Raw genomic sequence first — 23,208 nt, forward strand, 5'->3', positions numbered from 1 at the left:
GTTCCACTGATCTCAGTAGGAATTGCACTTAACTAAGGCCTTGAGCAACTCTCTGAATCTGCACCTGGCATGTCCCCTTCATGCCCAACTACTTTCATATGCTGGGAGGGCCCAAAAGTCACAGAGAAATCCACCTAGCCATGGGGAAATAGGAGGTACTGCCAAGAAAGTCTGCAGTAATTTTTTCTGTCTTGCTTGCCTTGGACATTCACATTTCCTACGGAGACAGCTGTGGCTCAGGGGAACCCCAATAGCACAGCTCCTATAGGAGCTATACTGTCCAAGTCCACAGATTTATGGGAGTGGGTAGCAGGCACCGGTGCCTAGAGGATGTGGCCTGGTGAGGCCAGAATTGGACCCTATCTATTTACAGTATATTCCACTTTATCTTTGCCCGGTCCAGTGTAAAACAAATGCTGACATTTAACTTTAAAACACTAATGCCCCCACTTTAGTAGCTCAAGTGCAAAAGGTTTTTATTGTTTTTCAGAAAAGAAATGGTTTGATCACTCTACATCAGGGCTAGTTTCCCTTTCACGCAGCTGAGAAAACATCATTACAGGATTATAATTTTGTGGCTAAGGCGTGTTTGTATACTCTAGCCTATGAATTGTCTGTTTGCTCTGTCCGTTGAATGATTGCAGAAACTGCTACCTCCTTCCGACTGAGTTTTCTCAGAACCGAGAGCAGATGGAAAATTCGAAATAAGCTTTGACCAAAGTTTAGCCTTCTATCACTTGCAGCCATTCACTAAAAAAGTTTTATTTACCAACTTCACTTGCTAACATGCCCCTTCTTCTGTATAGAAAGCATGTGAACCAAGTTTAATCAGTTGGCTCCAGTAAAATCAATGGAGTCATAGACAGCATGCAGTTGGCCTTTCTGAGTATGTCTACACTGCAATTAAAAACCTCTGCAGATCGGTGCCAATTGATTCTGCCTAAGGGGCTGTTTAAGTGCAGTTTATATGTCCAGACTCAAGCTTGTGCCCAAGCTCTGGTACTTTGTCCCCCTAATGCTCCCGCAGAGTCCCAGAGCTCAGGCTCCACCCAAGCCCAAATATCTACACTGCAATAGCCCCCTGAGCCCTCGCCAGCTGACATAGGCCAGCTGTTGGGCGTGTAATTGTAGTGTAGACGTAGCCATTCTAAGCAGGCTGGCAGCACTAGTAAGATTGTGTGACACTTCACATGATAATCTTCTATTATTAGAGGCTTATAATTTCACCAAATTGTAACCATTTAGGCTGAATATTTTTGTATCAGGTCTGTTTCAAGCTGACTTAAGGGGAAAAAATCCTTTACAGCCAAAATAGTTTAGCCATTGAGGCTAAAGAAAAATGCACTGTTGCGCCCATGTTGAAAAGAACTCTGGCAACCTTCTCTTTGGGAAGCACAAGCCCACTAATAGCATGTTCCTCATTTTCATAGTGCCTGACTTGAGCCCCGGGAGTCTTGGTTTGCAGAATTGCTGAGCATTATAGCTGCAGCTGAAGTCAATGGGGTTTGGGCTTCCAATATACACAGTTCTATACAATGCTAAATAATCTGAAAAATCTGATCGTAGGGGTCTCAGAATAAACACTATAATTAGAGGAAGCTTTTGACCTTGAAGTCCCTTTACCACTGCTCACTGTGTGTAACATGGAAGTAATACCAGCCCCCCATCTTACGGGAGTGTTGTGATAATACATTCATTCATATTGGTGAACACTCAGGCCTGGTCTGCACTGGAAGTTTAGGTCAAACTTAACCACATTAGGTTGATTTTCTAAACAGTGAGTCCACACCACCAAGCCTATTCTATTGACTTTAAGGGCCGTTAAAGTTGATTTAAGTACTCCCGCTTTTCACAAGGAGTAACAGTAAATTTGACCTTGCCTGGTCCACTTTAGGGTAGTGCAGACACAGCGCTGTGGAAGTTGATGTTTTGGCCTCTGGGAGGTGACCCACGGTGTCCTGCTGTGACCACTCTGGCCAGGACTTTCAACTCTACTGCTCTCCAGGTGCACAGGAAAATCCACGGGAAAATTTGAATTTCATTTCAGGTGTGGCCAGTGTGGCAAGCAGACCTCAGAGCAGGTTGCACACCTGAGCGCAGCACACCTGACCCATGAGTTCCATGAATTCCCAGGGTTGCAAACAAGCACCAGCATGGAGCAGGCGGGAGATCCTGGACCTCATTGCTGTATGGAGAGAAGAATCTGTTCTCACAGAACTACAACCCAGCAAAAGAAACACAGATATCTATATCAAGATTGCAAAGGGCATGGATGAGAAAGGATAGGCCAGGGATTCCCAGCAGTGCCACGTGAAAATAAAGGAGCCGAGGCAGGTGTACCAGAGGACAAGGGAGGCAAATGGATGGTCTGGGTCATCACCGCAAACATGCCAATTTTAAGAACAGTGTCATGGAATCCTAGAGGGGGACCTGACCAGTTTCCCAAGCCAGTTTGTGGATTCCTCCCAAGACACATCTCGGGCAGCAGCGTGGGGGACAGTGTGGATGAGGAAGAGTGGAAGGAGGAGAATGGGGAGGCATGCCTTATTCCATTCTCCGCGGTAGGACACCTTTCCATGCCTCCACGTCAAGCCAGCAGGAAGTGCTCTGGTATCACTGCAACACAAAGCATTGCAGCATACGGTCTGGTTTCTGGCCACATTCAGTCAGCATCCACTCCCAATCACTCTGTGCAATTTGGAGAAGACTGATATTGCACGTGGCAACCTGGATGAAGTAGGGAAACCTATTAACTGATGCCTCAGCAGTAAACCTCCTTTTGCTCATCCCCAATGAAGCATGGCTTGAGCCCCTGCCATGCCCTCACACCCAGCCCCCCTTCCACCCAGAGGCTCCTCAGTGTCCACGTGAGTCCACACCACCTGGACCTCCTCCCCTATCCTGCCCACATACACCTGCAGGAAGGGAAAGTTGCATTCTCCCAGCAAATAGGGGTGCTGAACTTTCGGTCACTGCCTGAGCCCCTGCCCAGCCTTGTCACCACACCAGACCCCATCCACCCTGTAGGCTCGAGTCCCAACCTGTCCTTTACCATGCCTGCCACCAAAACAAGTCCAGCTCCTCCCCTAGGATCCCTTTGGGATACCTGCTGCATAATGGGTGCTTAAATGCATAACTGTGGCCTTGAACATAACACATTCCTATGGCATTGAGACAGACCTCCCTTTAGGCTCAGAGATTAGGTTTTACACTCGACCGTTCATCTCCTGTAAAGTCTGCCCTTCATTTTTCATGACAGTGGGTGCGGCAGCACATGTGCTGCAGGCTCCCTGGCTCCTCCAGCTGTCCAGCTAGCACAAAGCCAGAGGTGAAAACACACTGGGGATGACATGTTCAAGGAGCAAATCAGTCCACCCACTTGGACAGAGAGCAGTTAAGTGAGTGGAAGAATGTGCTGCTGCAAGAGATGCGAACAGAGCGTGAGGACAGGAGAGCAAGCAGGGAGCCCGAAATGAAGAACCAGGAAAGTCTTGGCTATTATGGCAGATGTGATGACCCACATGGCAGACTTCCTGCACAGCCACATGCACAGGCATCCACACTCCCTCCTACCCAGATTCCATAGCCTCCTCTTCTAGGGGCCCTGGAACGCTGCAAGGGAATCAAGGGAAACCTCACACAACCCCACACATGCATCCTAGGGCAAAAGGCTGTCCTCCTCACACCTGTGATTTCTGCACAGGGGGATTATAATACGCCACTTTCCCTTCTCTTCCCCCCTCCCAAAGCTCTGTCCTGAATTCCTTTTCTGCCCCTACTTCCCTGTGTTCCCTAAATAAAAAAGCATGATTTCTGAGCAACGGTCTCTTTATTAAACTTAAAAAACAACAAATGGTCTGGTAGCACTTTATAGACTAACAAAATATATAGATGGTATCATGAGCTTTCCTGGGCACAGCCCACTTCTTCGGATGACCCGAGTTTTGAATATAGGATGTGCAGACCCAAAATAAATAGAGGAGAAGGGAGAGTGGGGAAGGAAAAAAAAGGAGGGGGGGGGGGTGGGAAACAAGGAGCAGAGGGTATAAAAATATCAAAGGGAAAAACAAGTAGGCAGAACTGGTCATCTATAAGCACCTGAAGATTGGATAGTTAAAAAGAAGCTGATCAAAGGATAGCAATAGCTAGGAAGAGTACTAACGCAAGAATCTACACAGACAAAGAGCTGTTTGCACCTTCATTGAATGTTAGGTTGATAATGTCCCAGCCATCCCTCATCTCGATGGAGGCCATCAGTGTGAGAATTGAACTTCTGGATGAATTGTAATTCTAACACCTCTCTGTGTATTTGACTTGTAGAATTGGTTTGGACAAGACAGCCACCTGGAAATCTTTTAAAGTGTGATTGGGTAGACTGAAGTACTCTCCAACAGATTTCTATATGTTCCCTTTACGTATATCTGATTTGTGTCCATTAATTCTTTCTCGTAGGTACTGTCCAGTTTGTCCAATATATATTAAAGTGGGGCATTGCTGGCATTTGATGGCATAGATGTGCAGTTGAATGATCCTCTGATTTGATAGCTTATGTTGTTGGCTCCAGTGATGAATTTGCTTGTATAGATATGAGGGCAAAGTTGGCACCGTGGCTGATTGCAGGGCTGGGTTCCTGGATGCTTATGATGTGATTGTGTAGCATGGTTACTGGACACTGTCTTTCCTCTCAAGCGGGCTGGGGAGGGAGGGGTGAGTGCATTCTGGGATGCTGACAATATGTACCCAGAACCATCCACTGCACAATTTTGGTCCCAGCATGCACTGGGAGCATAACCCACAATGCAAAGGTGCAGCAGAAACTGTAGGGTAGCTACCCACAGTGCATTGCTCTCAAAGTCGACGGTAGCCACCCCACTGGGGATGCATTATGTCAAACTATGTCAAACTCTTACACACAATGGGGACATGCACCTTGACTTTACAAAATCAGATGCTAGAAAACTGACTTTAATAAATTCAACCTTATCTCTCAGTGTAGACAAGGCCTCGTACACTGTAGTGAGGAGTACCTGAGAAAAGCTGATGAGGAAATTAATAATTCTGTCTTCTGAGCAGGGTTTGACTAGAGTTCACTAAGGCCTAGGGCCACACATTGCACAACCAGGAGAAAAGAAAATATTGAATTTAATAAAATGTAATAAATACAGAATTGACTTTTCATTGAGTGAAGGCAAAAATTTGCCTCTGTATGCAGTACTGTGTATATAATCATGCTGCATTTTTTTTCTTTACAATATTCTGAAAGAGGCACATGTTAGGATATAATATAGTCATATATATATATATATATATATAAAGTATTTTGATTAAATTTCCATATACCTTCCATTAAAAAAAGCTAAAAGAGCTAAATAACTAAGAGGAAAAAAGAAATGTCTGTCATTAGCTGAGTATATATAGGCTCTGGAAAGTTAAAATGCCATTTACATTTTTTTTTATGAATGAATATTTAATTCAGATGCCACCCAAGCCAGGCATTGTGAAGGAGGACCCACTGCGAGATTTAAAGCGGCTTCTCCAGGAATTGAGAAGTACGATTGATGAGATTCCCTCCATGGTTCTCAGTAAGGAAGACAGCGATGGCAGGCGAGAGTCACCTTTAGCTTCCTTGAGGAACACAATGTAAGAAGCATGTAAATGACTCTGGACTTATATAGCCTTCTGAAACTAAAATATGTCTGCCCAAATGCTCTGGGAGCAGTCCAAGATGCTACTCGACAGGAAACCTGGGTTTAGCACTGAACTCCAGGTACCCGGAGAGATTGGCCATATTGCTCAAATTCATTAGCCACTTTCTGGGAGAGGAGTAAGAGTATTTATAAGAGTGCAGAAAGAGAATGGTGGCCCAAATTAAAAAGATAGGCAAGGTATCTGCTCCATTGTCTACTGAATCCCTATCACAAGCTGATGATGAGAACAATGGCTGTGATGGAACTAGAAAATGACTGCATCCGTTGCACCCCAGTGATGCTTTGTTGATTTACATTTCATGTAAGCATTTCAGATTTTAATATAATTTGTGAGCCCCCTTCTTCTGTATTGCGGATGTATCCTTTCATTTGGGAGACAAGCAAATGGTTTCTTCATGCCTTAATGACGTCCATGATCATGTTAACTAACAAATCAACCCCGCAGCATTTCTTGTGAAAGCCTGATGCTCTGGCCAGAAACAGACAGTTTCTAAAGGTGAACATCATTCATGACTTTGAATTAGAATATATTCCTTATTTCAAAAATAATTCTCGCACAACATGTAAAATTGGGGCTTGTGAGACCAGTCATATATCCCATATATCATGTTCTCATGCTTTTTTGGTTGAGGGACTGTTTTGATTGAGGAAAAAAAATCAGCGTCATCAGTAATTCAGCATCAAAACTTCTTGAGAGTCTTCACAGTCATGTCAAGAGAAGAATGTTTCAGAACACAGTGGAATTAATGGTGTTGATTTTCCAATGTCTGGATTATATGATTGTTTGTGTTGTATCTTTCTGATGGAAGTGAGATAAACCACTGTTTTGTTTTTTTGTTACTAATTCAGCCATAAGTTAAAGAAATGGTTTTCAATATCTACCAAAAGGACCACAAATCTTTGACATTTTGCAAAGAACAGTTTCATTGGAAAGATTTGTCACTTTGGCTGTGTCCAGACTCAGGGGTTTTTTCGAAAAAAGTAGCCTTTTTTCGAAAAAACTTCCCCTGCGTCCAGACTCAAGCCGCGTTCTTTCAAAATTAAATCGAAAGAACACGGCTTTTCTTTCGATGGCGGTAAACCTCATTTCACGAGGAAGAACGCCTTCTTTCGAAAGTTCCTCTTTCGAAAGAAGGCGTTCTTCAATGTAAATAGGGCTTCTTCGAAAGAGAGCATCCAGACTCACTGGATGCTTTCTTTCGAAAAAGCAAGCCGCTTTTTCAAAATTTCAACGTGCAGTCTAGACGCTCTCTTTCGAAAGAGGCTCTTTCGAAAGTATCTTCGAAAGAGCCTCTTTCGAAAGAGGCTTGCAGTCTAGACATAGCCTTTGTGTGATACTTTTTTCCCCATAAAAGTTGACATGAGGACTGGAGATTCCTTTCTAGAACTAAATAATCCTCAGAAAGTGAAGGTATCTACCAACCCCAATAGTGGTGTTTTTTCTTGATATTGTTAACTGTGGTGTATTTTTCCCATACAGAGACACTGTGAGTAGAGAACCTGCTGGTACATGCAGCCTGCGACCAGATATTTACAGCCGGTAAGAAACAGTGTCATTTGACTGATAATGTCCTAGACTTTTACAAACAATCCAGGAATTGGCCTACTAGCTTCTCTGGAGTATGTTCAGTAGAAACAACTAAAGCTAAACATCTTTCAATTGGCAAGTCCAAATAACTTGCTTCCAAATGGTGTAAAAGAGCTGGCTTAGAAGCTCACTGAACCATCAATGTTGATTTTCAATGTCTTGGACCAATGGGGATGTTCCAGAAGACTAGAGGAAAGCTATTGTGCCAATTTTTAAGAAGGATAAAAGGGATGACCCAAGTAATTATAGGCCTGTTACTCTCACATCAATCCCTGTCAAGATAAAAAGAGTGGCAGACATGGGACTCAGCTAATACAAAGTAACATTATTAATGTCAGTCAACATTGTTTTATAGATAATAGATCTTAATATTGTGGGCAGGTGGCCCAGCTCTTAGTACATTTAAACTGCAGAGCCGCAAAGGGGGTAGGTCCCGGACCGAGCACGAGCTGGGACTGAACCAGGCTGCCTTCTCTTATTGAGTAATTTAGTAGTCGATAAAAATTCTATCGACTACTTGATTAGCCAATTAACCACATCTTGACATCCCTACTCCACATTAACAGAGCCTGCTTTGGACTACATTTGATTCTTCCCTGTAGTGAGGACATGTAACTTCAAATTTTTAAAACTGGGTGCCCAGAAGTTAAACTTAGTACATTAAAAATAATCTCCTAGGCTATGTCTAGACTGCAAGCCTCTTTCGAAAAAGAGCGTCTAGACTGCAAGCGGAACTTTCGAAAAAGCAAGCCGCTTTTTCGAAAGGCAGTCTGGATGCTCTCTTTTGAAAAACCCCTGTTTGCATTCAAGAACGCCTTTTTTCGAAAGAGCACTTTCAAAAAAGGCGTTCTTCCTCGTAAAATGAGGTTTACCGCCATCGAAAGAAAAGCCGCGTTCTTTCGATTTAATTTCGAAAGCACGCAGCTGCAGTCTAGACGCAGGTGACGTTTTTTCGGAAAAAGGCTACTTTTTCCGAAAAAAACCCTGAGTCTGGACACAGCCCTAGTGTAGACATAGCCTAACAGAGTTCTCTTCTCTCCTAAACTAGTTTCTTTCTCTCCCTTTCACAGATAGATCACTAGGTAGAATTGAGTTGCCAAATCAGGACCTGCTGACAAATAGCTGCTAGGTCACTGGCAAAGTTGATCCCAATTCCCCTTAAGAGCAAGTGCACACTGCTGTTGGGAACCAGCATGGGCAGGTAGACATGGGAGTTCTGCTCAAACTAGCATGCTAAAAATGGAAGTGTGGCTGGGGTTGCACAGGCCATGGTTTATTTAAATTTTTTATTTATTTACATATTTTTACCCCGCCTTTCTATTTAAAATATTCAAGGTGGCTTACAAGAACAAACAAAAAAAATACAAATATATATAAAAATTTAAAATATGAGACCTCAGAGGGACATAACCAGCTAAAAACGTATCGAGAGGAGGAACACACACATACAGACTCAAACATTAATAAAAGCACGAGTAAAAAGGGTGGCTTTAGCCTGACGCCGAAACAACGCTAGCATTGGCGCCGTGCGAATATCCCGTGGAAGAGAATTCCACAGCCTGGGAGCAAAAGCCGAGAATGCCCTGTTCAGGCTACTCACCCAAAATCAGGTAGGTTTGGACTTGGGTGCTGAGCCCGAGCTGCTGCCCATGCCACTATGGCTGCATGGCTGGTTTTGGCATGGTAGCTCAAATAGCTAATAGGTCTGATGAACGTGTATAACATGTTAGCAACTTTGTCTTCAGATCAGGATGTTGTACTGCTGCAAACTGCTACATCCTGGGAAATCGGCATTCCGATAGTAACATTCCAAGAGGTTTTAACTGGCGTATGTCTTTCCATACAGAGATACTGCCGTGAGAGATTCCACTCCTCAAAGCAGTCTGGGGCAGGATACTTTCAGCAGGTGAGAAGTGAAGAGACTTAACTGAGTTCCCTGCATGTAACCCCAATAGCATCAAGGCATTTATGTTGGTCTCATCTTTGTTATTTGTTTGTAGGAGGTGACCGCTTTGTTCAGTTGAGTTATTCTTCTGCTTTTTAGCTTTCAGACTTCTTGGAAACAGTGTAATAAACATGATCAGGCCAATTCAGTGCTGATTTACACCCGGTTCAACCCCATTAAAGTCAGTGCCACTTCAGGCTGTATGGCAGTATGAAGTTGTTGCAAAGCTATTTACAGATTATTGTTAGTGTGGTTGAGAAGCTTCTCATGGTGATTCTGCTTCAGAAACAGGCCCTAACAGTGCTTGTTATAGACTTAAAATGCCAAGCACTAATGATGGAATTGTGGATGTGCTACAAGTCCCATTTAAATCACCAGTTGCTCTGCCTCTCTGAAAATCAGACCATTAGTACCCTAGCACCAAGACACAGAAATCCAGAAAACTGGGAGAATCCAGAAATCATGAAAAAAAAATTTCTGGAATCCATTTAGGGCCAGATTACAATACTTTTCCTCATGTTAAGTGATACTTTACTTGAAAAGTGGTTCTGGTGATTTAAAAGTGGAACAGTATGTGGAGTATGGTACAAGTCAACATGACTTTGGATATTGGAATCTGGCCGTAAATCATAGCTGAGGGACAAAACAACGAATGAACTTTCCTTTCAAAATGAAACACTTGAATAATTCAATCAGATAACAAAATGATTTGATCTAGCTTTCCAGACACTGGTTGGAAGGCATGTTTTAGTCTTTCTTACCACCCCATTTGCAAAACAAACCCCTTATTCGTCAGTTGATATTAGTAGTACAGTAAATCAGTTCTCAGTCTATACATTGAAACATACCAGGAAATGATGGATGCAGTTATCTGCTTTCTCTGTTCTAATATCCACCACACATTGCTATTGAATAAAAAATCTCAGTGCTGGATTACAGGCTATATTTTTATCTCTGTAAATCCTTCTGGCCAGATTCATCAACTTATTTTCTCTGACAAAGCAATAGATTTTCCTCAGGATTTCCTTTTTTGCTGTCAAAAGGTCAAGAGAAAATAACTAGCAGTAGATTATCAATTGATAAAATGATCGATGAATATAAATGTACACGAGTAAAAAAAAAAACAGCCACTGTTTTGCATTTTAATGTATTGTAATTGAATTGCTACATATCTATGCTTCATGTAACCCCAACATCAGAGTATGCATGTTGATCTCACCATTTCATACCATGCAACCCTCCTTATTACTAGTAAGATAACGTTCCTCAAACAAGGAAGAATCAAAAGCAGGAGAGCACACCGAGATGTGAACCTGAACAGTTCTATATCAAATACACTGTGCTACAGACAGTCTGGAGTAAATTCAGGGCTGTTACACCAGGAATTGCATGTGTAGCCTACTAAATATAGTAAACTTATCATAAACAGAGTACTTGTCATTACTGCTTACTTAGAACGTTGACATACGTATGGAACAACTACCAGTGGTGTTGAGAACTCCATTCATAAAATGTGTGCCCTAATTAAAACTCAACTATTGCAGGTACTATTTATACAATAGCACGGATAAAGGGGAAAGGATTATCACTCAAATGCTGCCGATACCTAAAGCACTGAAGTAGCTAGTGCATAAATGTTGAAATAAGCTGCTCATGACAATATTTTGTGATGCTAGTATCAACTATTTATATCACTATGCTGGAGTTATACTGCTTTAGGCTCTGAGCAGCCCTCCCCACTTACAGTATGAATTCTACAGCAAGATTACTGCACAGCTCTGGCAGTTGTATTTCTGACTGGGTTTAACCCCTCAACTCTGCACAAAGACCCTGTTCCGGCCATTTGTTGTGTGTGGGCAGACCATTGGCAAAGCTCCATCCAATCCAATGAAGCTCCTTGCAGACTGACCCCTATTTTTGCCTGGCACCCCACTGACTTCAGTATGGCCTTCATGGACACAAAAGTCAGCCCATATAGGACACTTTGCAAGATCAGCACTGTAGGCTACATCTATGCTACAGCAGAAAGGCGACTTAAGCTATGTAATTTCAGCTACGTGAATATAAGTCCCTTAGGTGGAGTTACCACTCAGCTCCCCTGTTGACTTCCCTTACACTTCTTGTCTGGGGTAGACTAACAGGATTGATGGGAGAGCAATTTGCAGTCGATTTGGTGGGTCTTCACTAGACCTGCTAAATCAACCACCAATGAATCAATCTTAGGGTACGTCTACACTAGCCCCCTAGATCGATCTAGGGAGGCTAATGAGGGTGACCAAAATTGCAAATCAAGCCCGGGGTTTAAATATCCCGCGCTTGATTTGCATGTTCCCGGCCGGTCACCATTTTAGAAATTTACTAGCCCAAAGCGACTGCCTGCATCTACAGGTGGCAGTGAAACGGGATTCTGATTTAAAGCCCCTAAATCAAATCAGCTGGTAAACCTCATTGCAGGAGGAATACTAGCTAATTCGAGTTAGGGCTTTAAATCGGAATCCCGGCCGGGAACATGCAAATCAAGCACAGGATATTTAAATCCCGGGCTTGATTTGCAATTTTGGTCGCCCTCATTAGCCTCCCTAGATCGATCTAGGGGGCTACTGTAGATGTATCCTTAGAGAGTCAATCCAGGCTGTTGTGTAGATGTAGCCTTAGTCTTTACTCTACCCTTATGCAGCCAAAACTCTCCCTGGGAATTAAGAATGGAGTAAAACCTAAGCAAGGACTTCAGGGTTTGACTCACTGCTTACTCTCCAGGTAGAGCTTGTAGTGTGTTTTTCCTCACGGTTTGATGTTTCCAGTCTGTGGACTGAGTGCTATTATATATGTTAGATCTTTTATATAACATTAACCCAGTATTCTAAATATATGGGCCCTCTACGAAAGTCAAAAATCCCCATATTGTACAAGAGCACCCAAGAGTTAATCCAGCACCCACTGAAGTCAGTAGAAAAATTTAAATTGAACTCAGCTGGCACTGGATCAGGCCTTAAGTGCTTAAACTGAGGTACTAACATGGCTAAGAGTATGCAGCTTTAATTTGCAGTAAAGTCAGCAGAAGAGACTCTCAAATAGCATGTTTATGGTGGACATGTAAGTATGTGTATAAGGGCAGCTCATTGACCGTGGCAAATTTCCACGTCTCCCAGCAACATAAGCACCCCTTGCTCTCCAGGCAACGTTGCCCGCTGCTGGGCTACACTTTCTCACACACACAAACACTCATGTTCCTTTGTGGTGAGAGATATGGCCACAGTGCACCTCTTCAGTATTCTCCCATGGACTGAGCTACGTGCAAGTGTGAGGCCATACCATTAGTGTTTACATTATGCTAAAAATTGCATGATCTTTAAATGCCTGAGCACGCTACGGCTGTGATCATTCTTTCATCCCTCCAAGTCAGTTCATTTGAATCCTGCAAACACCCTGTACACCTTTCATGTTTGTGTATGAGACTTCTAATATGCATGTAATGCTTCACTTGGTCATTGTGGGGCAACCCCTCCACATGGCACTTTCAGAATGCTAGTCTTGCCGTTGTTCTGCTTGCAGGGAGCCTTTAACTTTACATGTTTCGGACCTTGAGCACCCAACTGTTACCATGTCTTTCACGTCCACTGGTAAGTTTTCGCTGGCTGCGCTAAAGAATGCGTGTTTCAGGTAGGCGTGGCTTGGGATAGAGCAGAATTGTATAGAGACAGGAAACGAGTGTTTTCCAGAGGTAAGTGTTACAATGTTTCTTAGCGGGAGCTAGTTACAAAAGCTAAAGCACTTATCAGAGTGCTTCTCCACATGCATTTTGTTGTTAATAGGTCAGCTCTGAGAGTGACATCAGCTTACTAAGAATGGAAAAGTGGAGGGCTTTGCAGTTAGCTATTGTCCCAGTTCTAGAGGAATTTCAGGAAGTTACTGTGGTTACTATGTTTTTTCCCATGACTCTCTTCCCACCCGACAAAAAAAATGTCCATAACAAGCCTTTGTTAGAAGTAGTGACCGTGTGTAATTACAAAGGCCAAAGTTTTACAGCTTGGGTGCCCACATTTAGGCACTACTCAACTACTCGCTTCCTCTCTCCCCTTGCTGCCTCTGTATCAGAGGCAGCAAGGGGGGAGCAGGACCCGGAGCTGGGGACTCTTACTACATTTAAAAACTGGAGCTGCAGCGGTCCCTGAGTCAGCATGAGCCAGCTAACACCCTTACTGACTAATCAAGTAATCAACGGAAATTAACCATTACTTAACGTCCCTAATAGATACAAGTAGCCAGTGGATGCATATTTCACCCTATTCACCTAGGGAAAAGGTACAAGCCATCTTCCAGTTGACAGTCCATGCAGCAATAGTACATGGGACTTGCAAAGGCGCTATCCCCTCCCACCCTCTGGTCTCTGGGATAGAGAGTAAGGTGGGCGCTATAGTCCTGGCTGCTGATGAAAAAGGGGAAGGATGACAGAGCGCAATGAAGAGAACAGGATTATGAAATGGTGGCATAGCAGAACTCACATTAAGAGTATCAGATGAGCTTTTATTGAAATTGCACTATGTTGATTTTCTAGCAAGCCCATCCATCTTCACTGCCACTCCTCAATATGCCTCTTCCCCAAAGAAGTTCTCCCAGGAGGAGAGATACAAAGACAGGTCTCCAGTGCACTTGCTGTTAACTGCTCCACTAGATGACCTGAAGGCTGGCCCTAGTACTTCAGCAGACCATCGACCATCTTTGAGGAAGGGAGGTGCAATGGAAGTGACAACTACAGCTGCCCAGAAAAGTAAGTTTGGCCCCTTCCTCCAGTCAAGAGAACTCTGCTGGCCTTTTTCTCCTGAATCATGACTGTAGTAAATTACAAACACTAGGCTGAATACATCTCAATTGTAACTCTACCGAGACCAGAGAAGCTATTCTGCCATACACAGATGTTGTGTTATATGGTCTATGACAGTGTTTCTCAATGTTTTTTTATAAAGTACCCCTTTTAAAAAAAGTTATAAATACCCCCCTTTTAAAAAAAGTTATAAATACCCTTTTAAAAAAATTATAAGTACTCCCCAGTACCTACAGTTTTCAGACACACACAATTTTTTTCTACCATTGCAACACATTTGTTTAAACAACTTAATCGTAGCCAGGCGGACGATGAAATTTTTGGGTGTAAAAAGTACAAAAATAATAAAGCGCTGTAAAACTTAACACAAAATTCAATTTTCTCCAAATTTCAGTTGTGTTGACGTACTCCCCAGACTTCTCTCGAGTACCCTTGAGCTTTCTTGTACCACTGGTTGAGAAACCATGGTCTATGAGGGCAACGTTTTTAAATGTTCAGAAATCTCTCTCATTTTTGCCTTTGTAATATTTAACCATTTAAATTGTCCCTTTTTGCTCAATATAAGCAGCGGCAATTCTCAAAATTACGTTTTTCTTTTTAAACAGGTGTCTCTTTCACTCCCAGTTCTCGTAAGTATGATTCCATTACGCACATTTGTTCCAAAGCTGTGTTCCAGAGTTCACAAACCTGCTCACCTTTCTAAAATCCATCTCAGTTATTACCGATTTTCTCACTTCACACTGCATTCATTTAAATGACAAAATGCTTCAACATTTAGGAAGTGCTGTATGGCTAGAGCCCATATGAAGAAAAACATTTCTTGTAGCGTATACACCCTGAAGTGCATCACAGCACCTGTTTAACAGTGATTATGATTAACATATGCCAGGTTAGGATAGAAAGTGAAGTACTATATCCCATTAAAGCTGCATGAGAAATTAACTAAACATTAACAGAACTGAAAGGAAACAATTGGGATGAGATCTTCAAAAGCATTCAGTGTTGGCCTAATTCTGCATCCCTGAAAGTAGATCCCGTTGATTTCATTGGCAGCAATTAGGCCAACATTGAGTGCTTTTAAAATTGCCAGTGACTGTATATAAGTTAAGTGCTTCTAAAACTAAACTTGACAATGCAGAATATAAAACAGATTTGAAGAGAAGGGGAGATAAACATAACTGAAAATCAACTATAGCTTTAAAAAGTCTGGACTACGTGGCCTTCCCTTATTAAATCAGAACAACATACAATTTACCAGGAACTCAATTCTACAGTCATTATCCAATCAAAACTCCATGCAAGAGATTTGCTGCCACATTCCTAAGACAGCAGTTCCTGAATACTTGAAGAAGAAATAAGTTACCCAAAAGATAATTTGGACAAACAGGTTCCTTCTCTCCATCTGGCAGAGAGCAGTTTTGGCAAATTCCTGTTGTGGCAGGTAGACAGACAATCCTATTCCTTCCTCAGTAGGAGCTGAGAAAACAGCACTTCCTTTGAGAGAGGCAAAAAAGAGGGCCCCCTTTGGCCAGTACGTTGTCATTGGACTTTTGAGGAGGGGTTGTTTTCAAAAGAAGTCCTGATTCTTCCTTTTGGCAATGAGATAAAAGCAAATGATTCTTCTTTCATCGGGGGAACATCACATACAAACACCCACCCCTCTCTCTCTACCTACCTCCTTGGTTGCAGGGCAATCAGTTCCACATCATAGATTTTAAGGCCAGAAGAAACCATGCGTTAAAGTGCAGCACCTTCCAATCAGCCCACTAAGCTAAGTCCCCTGACACATGTTTGTGGCTACATCTGAATGGCCAGAATTGGAGAACCCTTTCCTCTAGGCCTGAAAGTTATAGTATCATAGAATCCTAGGGCTGGAAGAGACCTCAGGAGATCATCAAGCCCAGCCCCCTGCCCAACTCCAACTAAATCATCCCAGCCAGGGCTTTGTCAAACCAGGACTTAAAAACCTCTAGGGATGGAGATTCCACCACCTCCCTAGGGAACCCATTCCAGTGCGTCACCACCCTCCTAGGGAAATAGTTTTTTCCTAATATCCAACCTAGACCTCCCCCACTGTAACTTGAGACCATTGCTCCTTGTTCTGCCATCAGTCACTACTGAGAACAGCCTCTCTCCATCCTCTTTGGAACCTCCCTTCAGGTAGTTGAAGGCTGCTATCAAATCCCCCCTCACTCTTCTCTTCTGCAGACTAAGTAAGCCCAAATCCCTCAGCCTCTCCTAATAGGTCATGTGCTCCAGCTTCCTAATTATTTTGATCACCCTCCCTCTCCAATGCATCCACATCTTTTCTGTAGTGGGGGGCCCAGAACTGGATGCAATACTCCAGATGTGGCCTTGCCAGTGCAAAAAAAAGTAGAATAATCATTTATCTACATCTGCTGGCAGTGCTCCTCCTAATGCATCCTATGCGGTTAGCCTTCTTGGCTACAAGGGCACACTGTTGACTCATATCCAGCTTCTCATCCACTGTAATCCCCAGGTGCATTTCTGCTGAACTGCTGCTTAGCCAGTCGGTCCCTAGCCTATAACAGTGCTTGGGATTCTTTCGTTCCAAGTGCAGGACTCTGCAATTGTCCTTGTTGAACCTCATGAGTTTCTTTTGGCCCAGTCCTCCAATTTGTCTACGTCACTCTGGACCCTACCCCTACCCTCTAACATATCTACCTCTCCCCCAACTTAGTGTCATCCACAAACTTGCTGAGGGTGCAATCCATCACCTAATCCAGGTCATTAATAAAGAGGTTGAACAAAACAGTTCCTGGAACCGATCCTTGGGGCACCCGCTTGAAACTGACCACCAATCTGACATTGAGCCGTTGATCACTACCCATTGGACTCGACAAACTATCCAGCTTTCTATCCATCTTACCGTCCATTTATCCAATCCATACTTCCTTAACTTGATGGCAAGAATATTGTGGGAGACAGTATCAAAAGTTTTGCTAAAGTCAAGGTATATCTCATCCACTGACTTCCCCACATCCACAGAGCCAGTTACCTCATCATTTGGCAATCAGGTTGGTCAGGCACGACTTGCCCTTGGTGAATCCATGTTGACAATTCCTGATCACTTTCCTCTCTTCCAAATGCTTCAAAATGGATTCTTGAGGATCCCCTCCATGATTTTTCTGGGGACTGAGCCAAGGCTGACTGGTCTGTAATTCCCTAGATCGTCCTTCTTCCCTTTTTTAAAGATGGGCACTACGTTTGCCTTTTTAAAATTGCCTGGGACCTCTCCCATCTCCACAAGTTTTCAAAGATAATAGCCAAAGGCTCTGCAATGACATCTGCCAACTCAGTATCCTCAGATGCATTAAATCCAGCCCCCTGGATTTTTTCTTTTTTCTTTGTGATCCCAAACAGATATTAGACAGGATCAGGATCACAAAGAAAAAAGTTTCTTGCCATTTCAACCAGAAAGGACACTGTCTCAACGACTTAATTACCTGCATCCTGCTTCAAAAGCCTTTTAAGACTGCACTTGAAAGAGAATCCTCTGAACTGTTATTCATGCTAAAATTCGACACTTTACACCTGAGTCTCAACAAAGGATCTAGTTATCTTACCCATTACAAAGATATCTTCCCCAATTATCACCTCTAATATCATTAGCTCACAGACATTTATCTTCCCCTCCCCTTCCCCCTTCTGTTCTGAAATTTGATTTGTCCTTTTCATATGTGTTCATTTTTTTAATTGTATGCTTTGGTATATATGGTTGTGACCATTTTCTTCCACTATTTGATCTGAGGAAGTGGGTCTGGCCCATGAAAGCTCATCATCTAATAGAATAGTGATAGAAATGTAGCCGTGTTAGTCTGGGGTAGCTTGCCATTTTAACCAGAAAGGACACTCTCTCAATGACTTAACCACCTGCATTCTGCTACAAAGACCTTTTACATCTGCACTTGAAAGGGAATCCTCTGAACTGTCATTCATGTTAAAATTCCACACTCTCCAAAAAGGAATGAACGAACACTCGAACTATCTTACCCATTACCAAGATAGCTTCCCCAATTATCACCTCTAATACCATTAACTCACAAACATCCCACTCTCCCCACCTCTAATATCATCAATTCACAGACACTTACCGTCCTTCCCCCCCCCCTTCCCCCCGGCATTCCCCTCCTGTTCTGCAATGTGATTTGTCCTTTTCATATGTGTTCATTTTTTTTAATTGTATCCTTTGGTATATATGGTTGTGACTATTTTCTTCCACTATTTGATCTGAGGAAGTGGGTCTGGCCCACGAAAGCTCATCACCTAATAAACCAGCTTGTTAGTCTTTAAAGTGCTACATAGTCCTGTATTTTGTTTCAGCTACACCAAACTAACACGGCTACATTTCTATCACTTCTGCCTACACATCTTAGGCAAAATTGACCAACTTTTCCATCCCATCACTAAACGGGTGTTTATTTTAACACCATTGTATCAGCCACCTGCCAGTAGCTCAGGTTGCCGGGCCTACTTTATTAATCTGGCATAAAAAAATCCCTACATAAATAGGGCCATTAATGAAACACCGATTGAGACTAACCATTGGAGTGAGCCCCGACTGCATGTTAGTTGCTACATTTTCTTTTTATGGTTTGTAATCCCTTCGAGGAGCCTGACATTATCACTGCCCTCTTGTCTGGCTGGAGCTTTTACATTTGCCAAACCTCAAGGTTTTCCCTGTGTGTTTCCCAAGCCAAAATAGCCGTGCTGGGCTCACTTCCATGCACTGAACACTCACATTGCGTTGCTGTGTCCCTTCCTGGTGGGCTAACCCTGTAACACCTTGTATGCTTATTGTTTAAAAACTAGAGTACACACGATCATATGCTGAATAAGACGCACATGACACAACTATGCTCATTGCTAGGGGACAGTCGGGCAAGTGCAAGTCCATTAATCCACAGAACAACACGAGCTTCTGCCACCGATGTGCTTCACCCTGGAAGGGGCTTCTCAGCTCCAGAAGCAATGAGTTGCAAATGTAAAGAAGACTGTTATGGGGTGCGCATCGCTGCAGTTGCAATTACACATAACCCACCACTTTATTTCACACAGACCACGGGACAGCCCGATGGCACTGAGGACATTCAGCTGCTGCCAGCGCTGGCTCAGTTCAAACCTGTAACTTAGAGAGGAAACGTTTCCCGGCCCATGCTGTTTCTATGTAGCTGTGTCTCCGCCTACCCCCATCTACCTGTCCCTTTCCCTCCTTTTGGAATCAGTAGCAGATATGAACAATGCAGCTCCTGACCAGAAGTCGTTTACTATGGGGCCAGCTGCAGAGTGAAACTACAATTGTGCAGTCATAAAAGCACTGATTTGCATGAGCATAGCACCTCCTCCATGTGCCATTAACCTGATAAAATGGGCTAGTCAAGGGCTACTGTACTGTGGAAGCCCCGGGACCACAATGATACTCACAGCACATGCCGAGGCCCACAACTTAAGTGTCGTTGCATATACATGCACATATATGCAAACAGCTTCTTTCACACTGACAAGCATGAATACAAAGCACTTCCCACAATGACATGGTGCTCCCAGCACCTCCTCCCTGGGAGCTAGAAATACTAACACCCTGTACCCGCCTGTTCCAGCCAGCCCATCCGCTTGCATCTTTCAGTGCTCACCCCACTTGGGAGACACCTCGCCGTTGTGGAGTGTGTTCCCAGTGGAGACCTTGTTCAAAGGATCCCACCTGCAGGCCATGTGTTGAGCCCTGTGTAAACCCAAACCGCACCATGGGCCACACGTTGAGTAGCCCTGGGCTAGTGTATCGTCCACCTCTTGATCTAACTGAATCCCAGACTGGCCAGCTACTAACTTGCTTACAGCTGTAACATCTGCACATTTCAAGTCTACTTCTGAACATCACTGTTCTGTCAGAGGCACTGTGGCCTAGAGGGTGGAGCACTGTACTGGTGCTGAGAAGACCTGGCTTCTGTTCCCATGTCTGCTACGTGCCTGTTAATGACCGTGGGCAAGACCCTTTGCTTCTGTGCCTTAGTTTTCTCATCCATAACATGGACCTCTTGCATAAAGAGTTATGAGATCCTCTAATGGAAAGTGCTGCACACAATTATTATTAAAGTAATTCTTATGCCTTCCCCTCTACACAACCACACAGCATGTTGGCTTGCTTGAAATAGAACTACTAATTACTAGAACTGATAATTATCTTGCCATCTCTTATTTTCTCTTTGATATTCAAAGTCGTCATATTTGTTTGAACTGTCTTAATTTTAGAACTAATTTTAAGCCTGTAATACGGAGGTTCCTTATACAAAGTATTTTTTGTACCTAATGATTAATCATTTTCTCAATAGCTTCTCAGCCTGTTGAAACCAGTGGGAGCACATGCAGGAAGCTACAGAACAAGATGGAAAGCCTACAAAACCTGGTGGAAACATTACAGTTGAAAAACCAAGGTACTGGAATTTATTCTAATGATAGCACTAGTATTTTTTAAAATGTGTTGATCTCCATTGTCTTTGTTGTACACACCATAGCTCCGGCCATGCTTGTCCATTTCTCTCTGTTTAGATGTGTCTGCTTTACTAAGAGCCACCTCGACATTATCCACCGCCTAGGAGAATAAACAGATTAACTCCTCAATGTACTCAGCCCCTTAACTCTAATGAGCTCTGAAATCCTAAATCTCTCAAACATGGCAGCTGTTCAGGGATGCAGACACTAGTTACATGGGGTTTTTAAAGAGCTGTTGACACTTTGTGGAAATTGAAAGATATTCTCTTCGGAGGAGTCTCCATTGAAAAACAAAATCCCAGTTTACCAGCAGTGACCGCATGGCCATAATGAATCCTCCTCCGCTCTTCCTTACTCTCAAAACAGGGAAATACTGTCGCCTCAGCCACCAATTGATTGCAGCTGTCATTAGGGCTAGGTCCTACTCCCACTCACATTGAAACCACCAGCAAAATTCCTCTCAACTTCAGTGACTGCTGTCTGCTGCGTTAGAGAATTCCTTTTGTCATTGGCCCTTTTTTTTCACTCCATGTTTTAATTCTCCTCCTTTTCCCCTTCACTTCTGTGCTTACAGACCCAAAAATGACTGCTTCCACACACCATACAATTCTTATGTGAAAGTCCTGAGTGATGGAAATGTATTTGATAAGACTCTACTGAAATTATTTACGTAAAATAAAAAGCCAAGTGGGAAAAAGTTTGAGCCAGCTGGATTGTAAATAGTCATTGATTTCAATGACCCCTCAGTATTTGCTCTCATTTATCTTCCTTGTTTTACAGCAGCATGTTTTCTGTGCCAGCATCCCTTCAATAATGCATTATACAACAGCTGCATCAGAGCTACAGAACAAATATATAACCCCTCTCATGCACATGAACAAACTCCACCTTGCAAATATTGGCACAAAGTCACTTACTCTTATGGGTTGTATTGAAATGGATTGAATTGTAATCAAAATTAATGCAGTTGTGCCCATTTACTTTCTGACTCGTAGTGAAGTTGCGCTGTTGGGTCCAAATGAACAGCTGTATGCCTCAGCTGAGGGGATATCCATTTATTATTAGGCCTCTTTTGTGTGTTAAACCATCAGCCTACTAAAATCGAAGCCACGTTTGTTCTGTTCAGGGCTTAGCAAGCACTGAGCATTGCAGTTGCAATGCGCTGGCTGACAGCCTAAAGCTGCCAGTGTCAATACCTGAGGCATCAACTGTTTTCTGCTCAATGTGATCTAGCAAGTAAACTTTTCTCAATGCTATTTTCAGCAATGTCTTCAATGATCAGATGTCAGGAAAAGAAGATTGAGAAAGTGAAGGAAAAGGAGAAAAAGCTAACAAAATGAAGAAACACTTTACGGTTGTGATCGTTTTAATAGACGCCGATTGTGCCCCATTAAATGTGATGTTTAAAATATAGGACACTGTTGAAGATTGATAATAAAGGTTCTTGTAGTTTTGTAATCTGTGTCTTGGACTAGAATACTAGCTGCATCTGCGGTTCTAAAAGAACGGGACATACTGCGACGTAAACCCAAGCCATGGAGCTAGTGGTGTTGTAGCTTTGATTGGCATATATTGGGAATAGTCACATATGCCAAGTGACACAGTTGAAAGAGAGTTATGCTAGTCATCCCAAATATAATCCAACAGAGACCTCACAAAACTGCCCCACACATACACAGCCTGGATCGGTCACATCTCCAGCAACTATAAAAGCTGTTAAATCTTCAGAAATGTAAAATGGGATGCCTTTTGATGGCCATCCCCTTCTGAAAGCAGTACTGAGTAGCTTTTTCTATACACAATGTCATGATAGTCCATATTTCAGAGGTAGAAACAAATGGTGCATCCCACCCCATAGGCAAACAGGGATCTTCCCTTTTCCACTTCTATAAACTAGCCATCTTCCACCCCTGCCAACTCTTGGATCCTACATCTGGCACTGGAGCAGGATGCAGCTCATGCTGCACCTCGTTTCAGTGTGATTGTGGCAGAGGGGCAGGGCCGCGAAGACACAGTTCCGTCTCAGTAGATAGAAGGTGCTTTGGCTGGCAGGATTTATTTTTAATCTAGTGGACACCTGGAGTATGTCTAGACTGCATCCCTGTGTCGGCAGAGGGATGCAGATTAGGCAGGTTGACATTGCAAATGAGGCAGGAATTTAAATATCCCATGCCTAATTTGCATAAAAATGGCCACCACGTTTTGCCAACTCAGCACTTTGTTGGCAAAAAGTGTCAGTCTAGAGTGGGATCTATCGAGAAGGAAAGCCTTTTTCGACAGATCTTGTAAACCTCCTTGCAGGAGGCATAAGGGATCTGTTGAAAAAGGCTTTCTTTCTCGACAGATCCCCTTCTAGACTGCCGCTTTTTGCCAACAAAGTGCGGAGTCAGCAAAACATGGCCGCCATTTTTATGCAAATTAGGCACAGGATATTTAAATCCCTGCCTCATTTGCAATGTCAACCTGCCTAATCTGCATCCCTCTGCCGACACAGGGATGCAGTCTAGACATACCCCTGAAGCTGCCATGCACTGGGACATCAGCAGTAACTCCTAAGGTCCTGAATTAGGGAGCAGAATGAAAATGGGAAAAGTGGGGTGGTAAAAACCTAATTTGAAACTACTGTTGTCTTCAC

General features: G+C 43.1%; 1 protein-coding gene across 2 annotated transcripts in view; it reads left to right on the top strand.

Moving 5' to 3' along the window:
- Positions 1-22,021, top strand: part of CCDC158 (coiled-coil domain containing 158) — a 61,069-nt gene extending 39,048 nt beyond the window's left edge. The window contains exons 20-27 of one of the 2 annotated variants that reach the window (XM_075929437.2): positions 5,477-5,640; positions 7,189-7,248; positions 9,143-9,202; positions 12,794-12,861; positions 13,797-14,009; positions 14,669-14,692; positions 20,414-20,515; positions 21,837-22,021. In XM_075929437.2, coding sequence (XP_075785552.2) covers positions 5,477-5,640; positions 7,189-7,248; positions 9,143-9,202; positions 12,794-12,861; positions 13,797-14,009; positions 14,669-14,692; positions 20,414-20,515; positions 21,837-21,913 — 768 coding nt within the window. In that variant the 3' untranslated portion in view covers positions 21,914-22,021. The remainder of the gene's footprint in view (positions 1-5,476; positions 5,641-7,188; positions 7,249-9,142; positions 9,203-12,793; positions 12,862-13,796; positions 14,010-14,668; positions 14,693-20,413; positions 20,516-21,836) is intronic. The other variant, XM_075929438.2, reaches the window with a different exon arrangement.
- The last annotated feature ends 1,187 nt before the right edge of the window (positions 22,022-23,208 follow it).

Source organism: Pelodiscus sinensis, chromosome 4 (genome assembly GCF_052426305.1).
Source record: "Pelodiscus sinensis isolate ZL-2025 chromosome 4, ASM5242630v1, whole genome shotgun sequence".
Taxonomy (NCBI): domain Eukaryota; kingdom Metazoa; phylum Chordata; order Testudines; family Trionychidae; genus Pelodiscus; species Pelodiscus sinensis.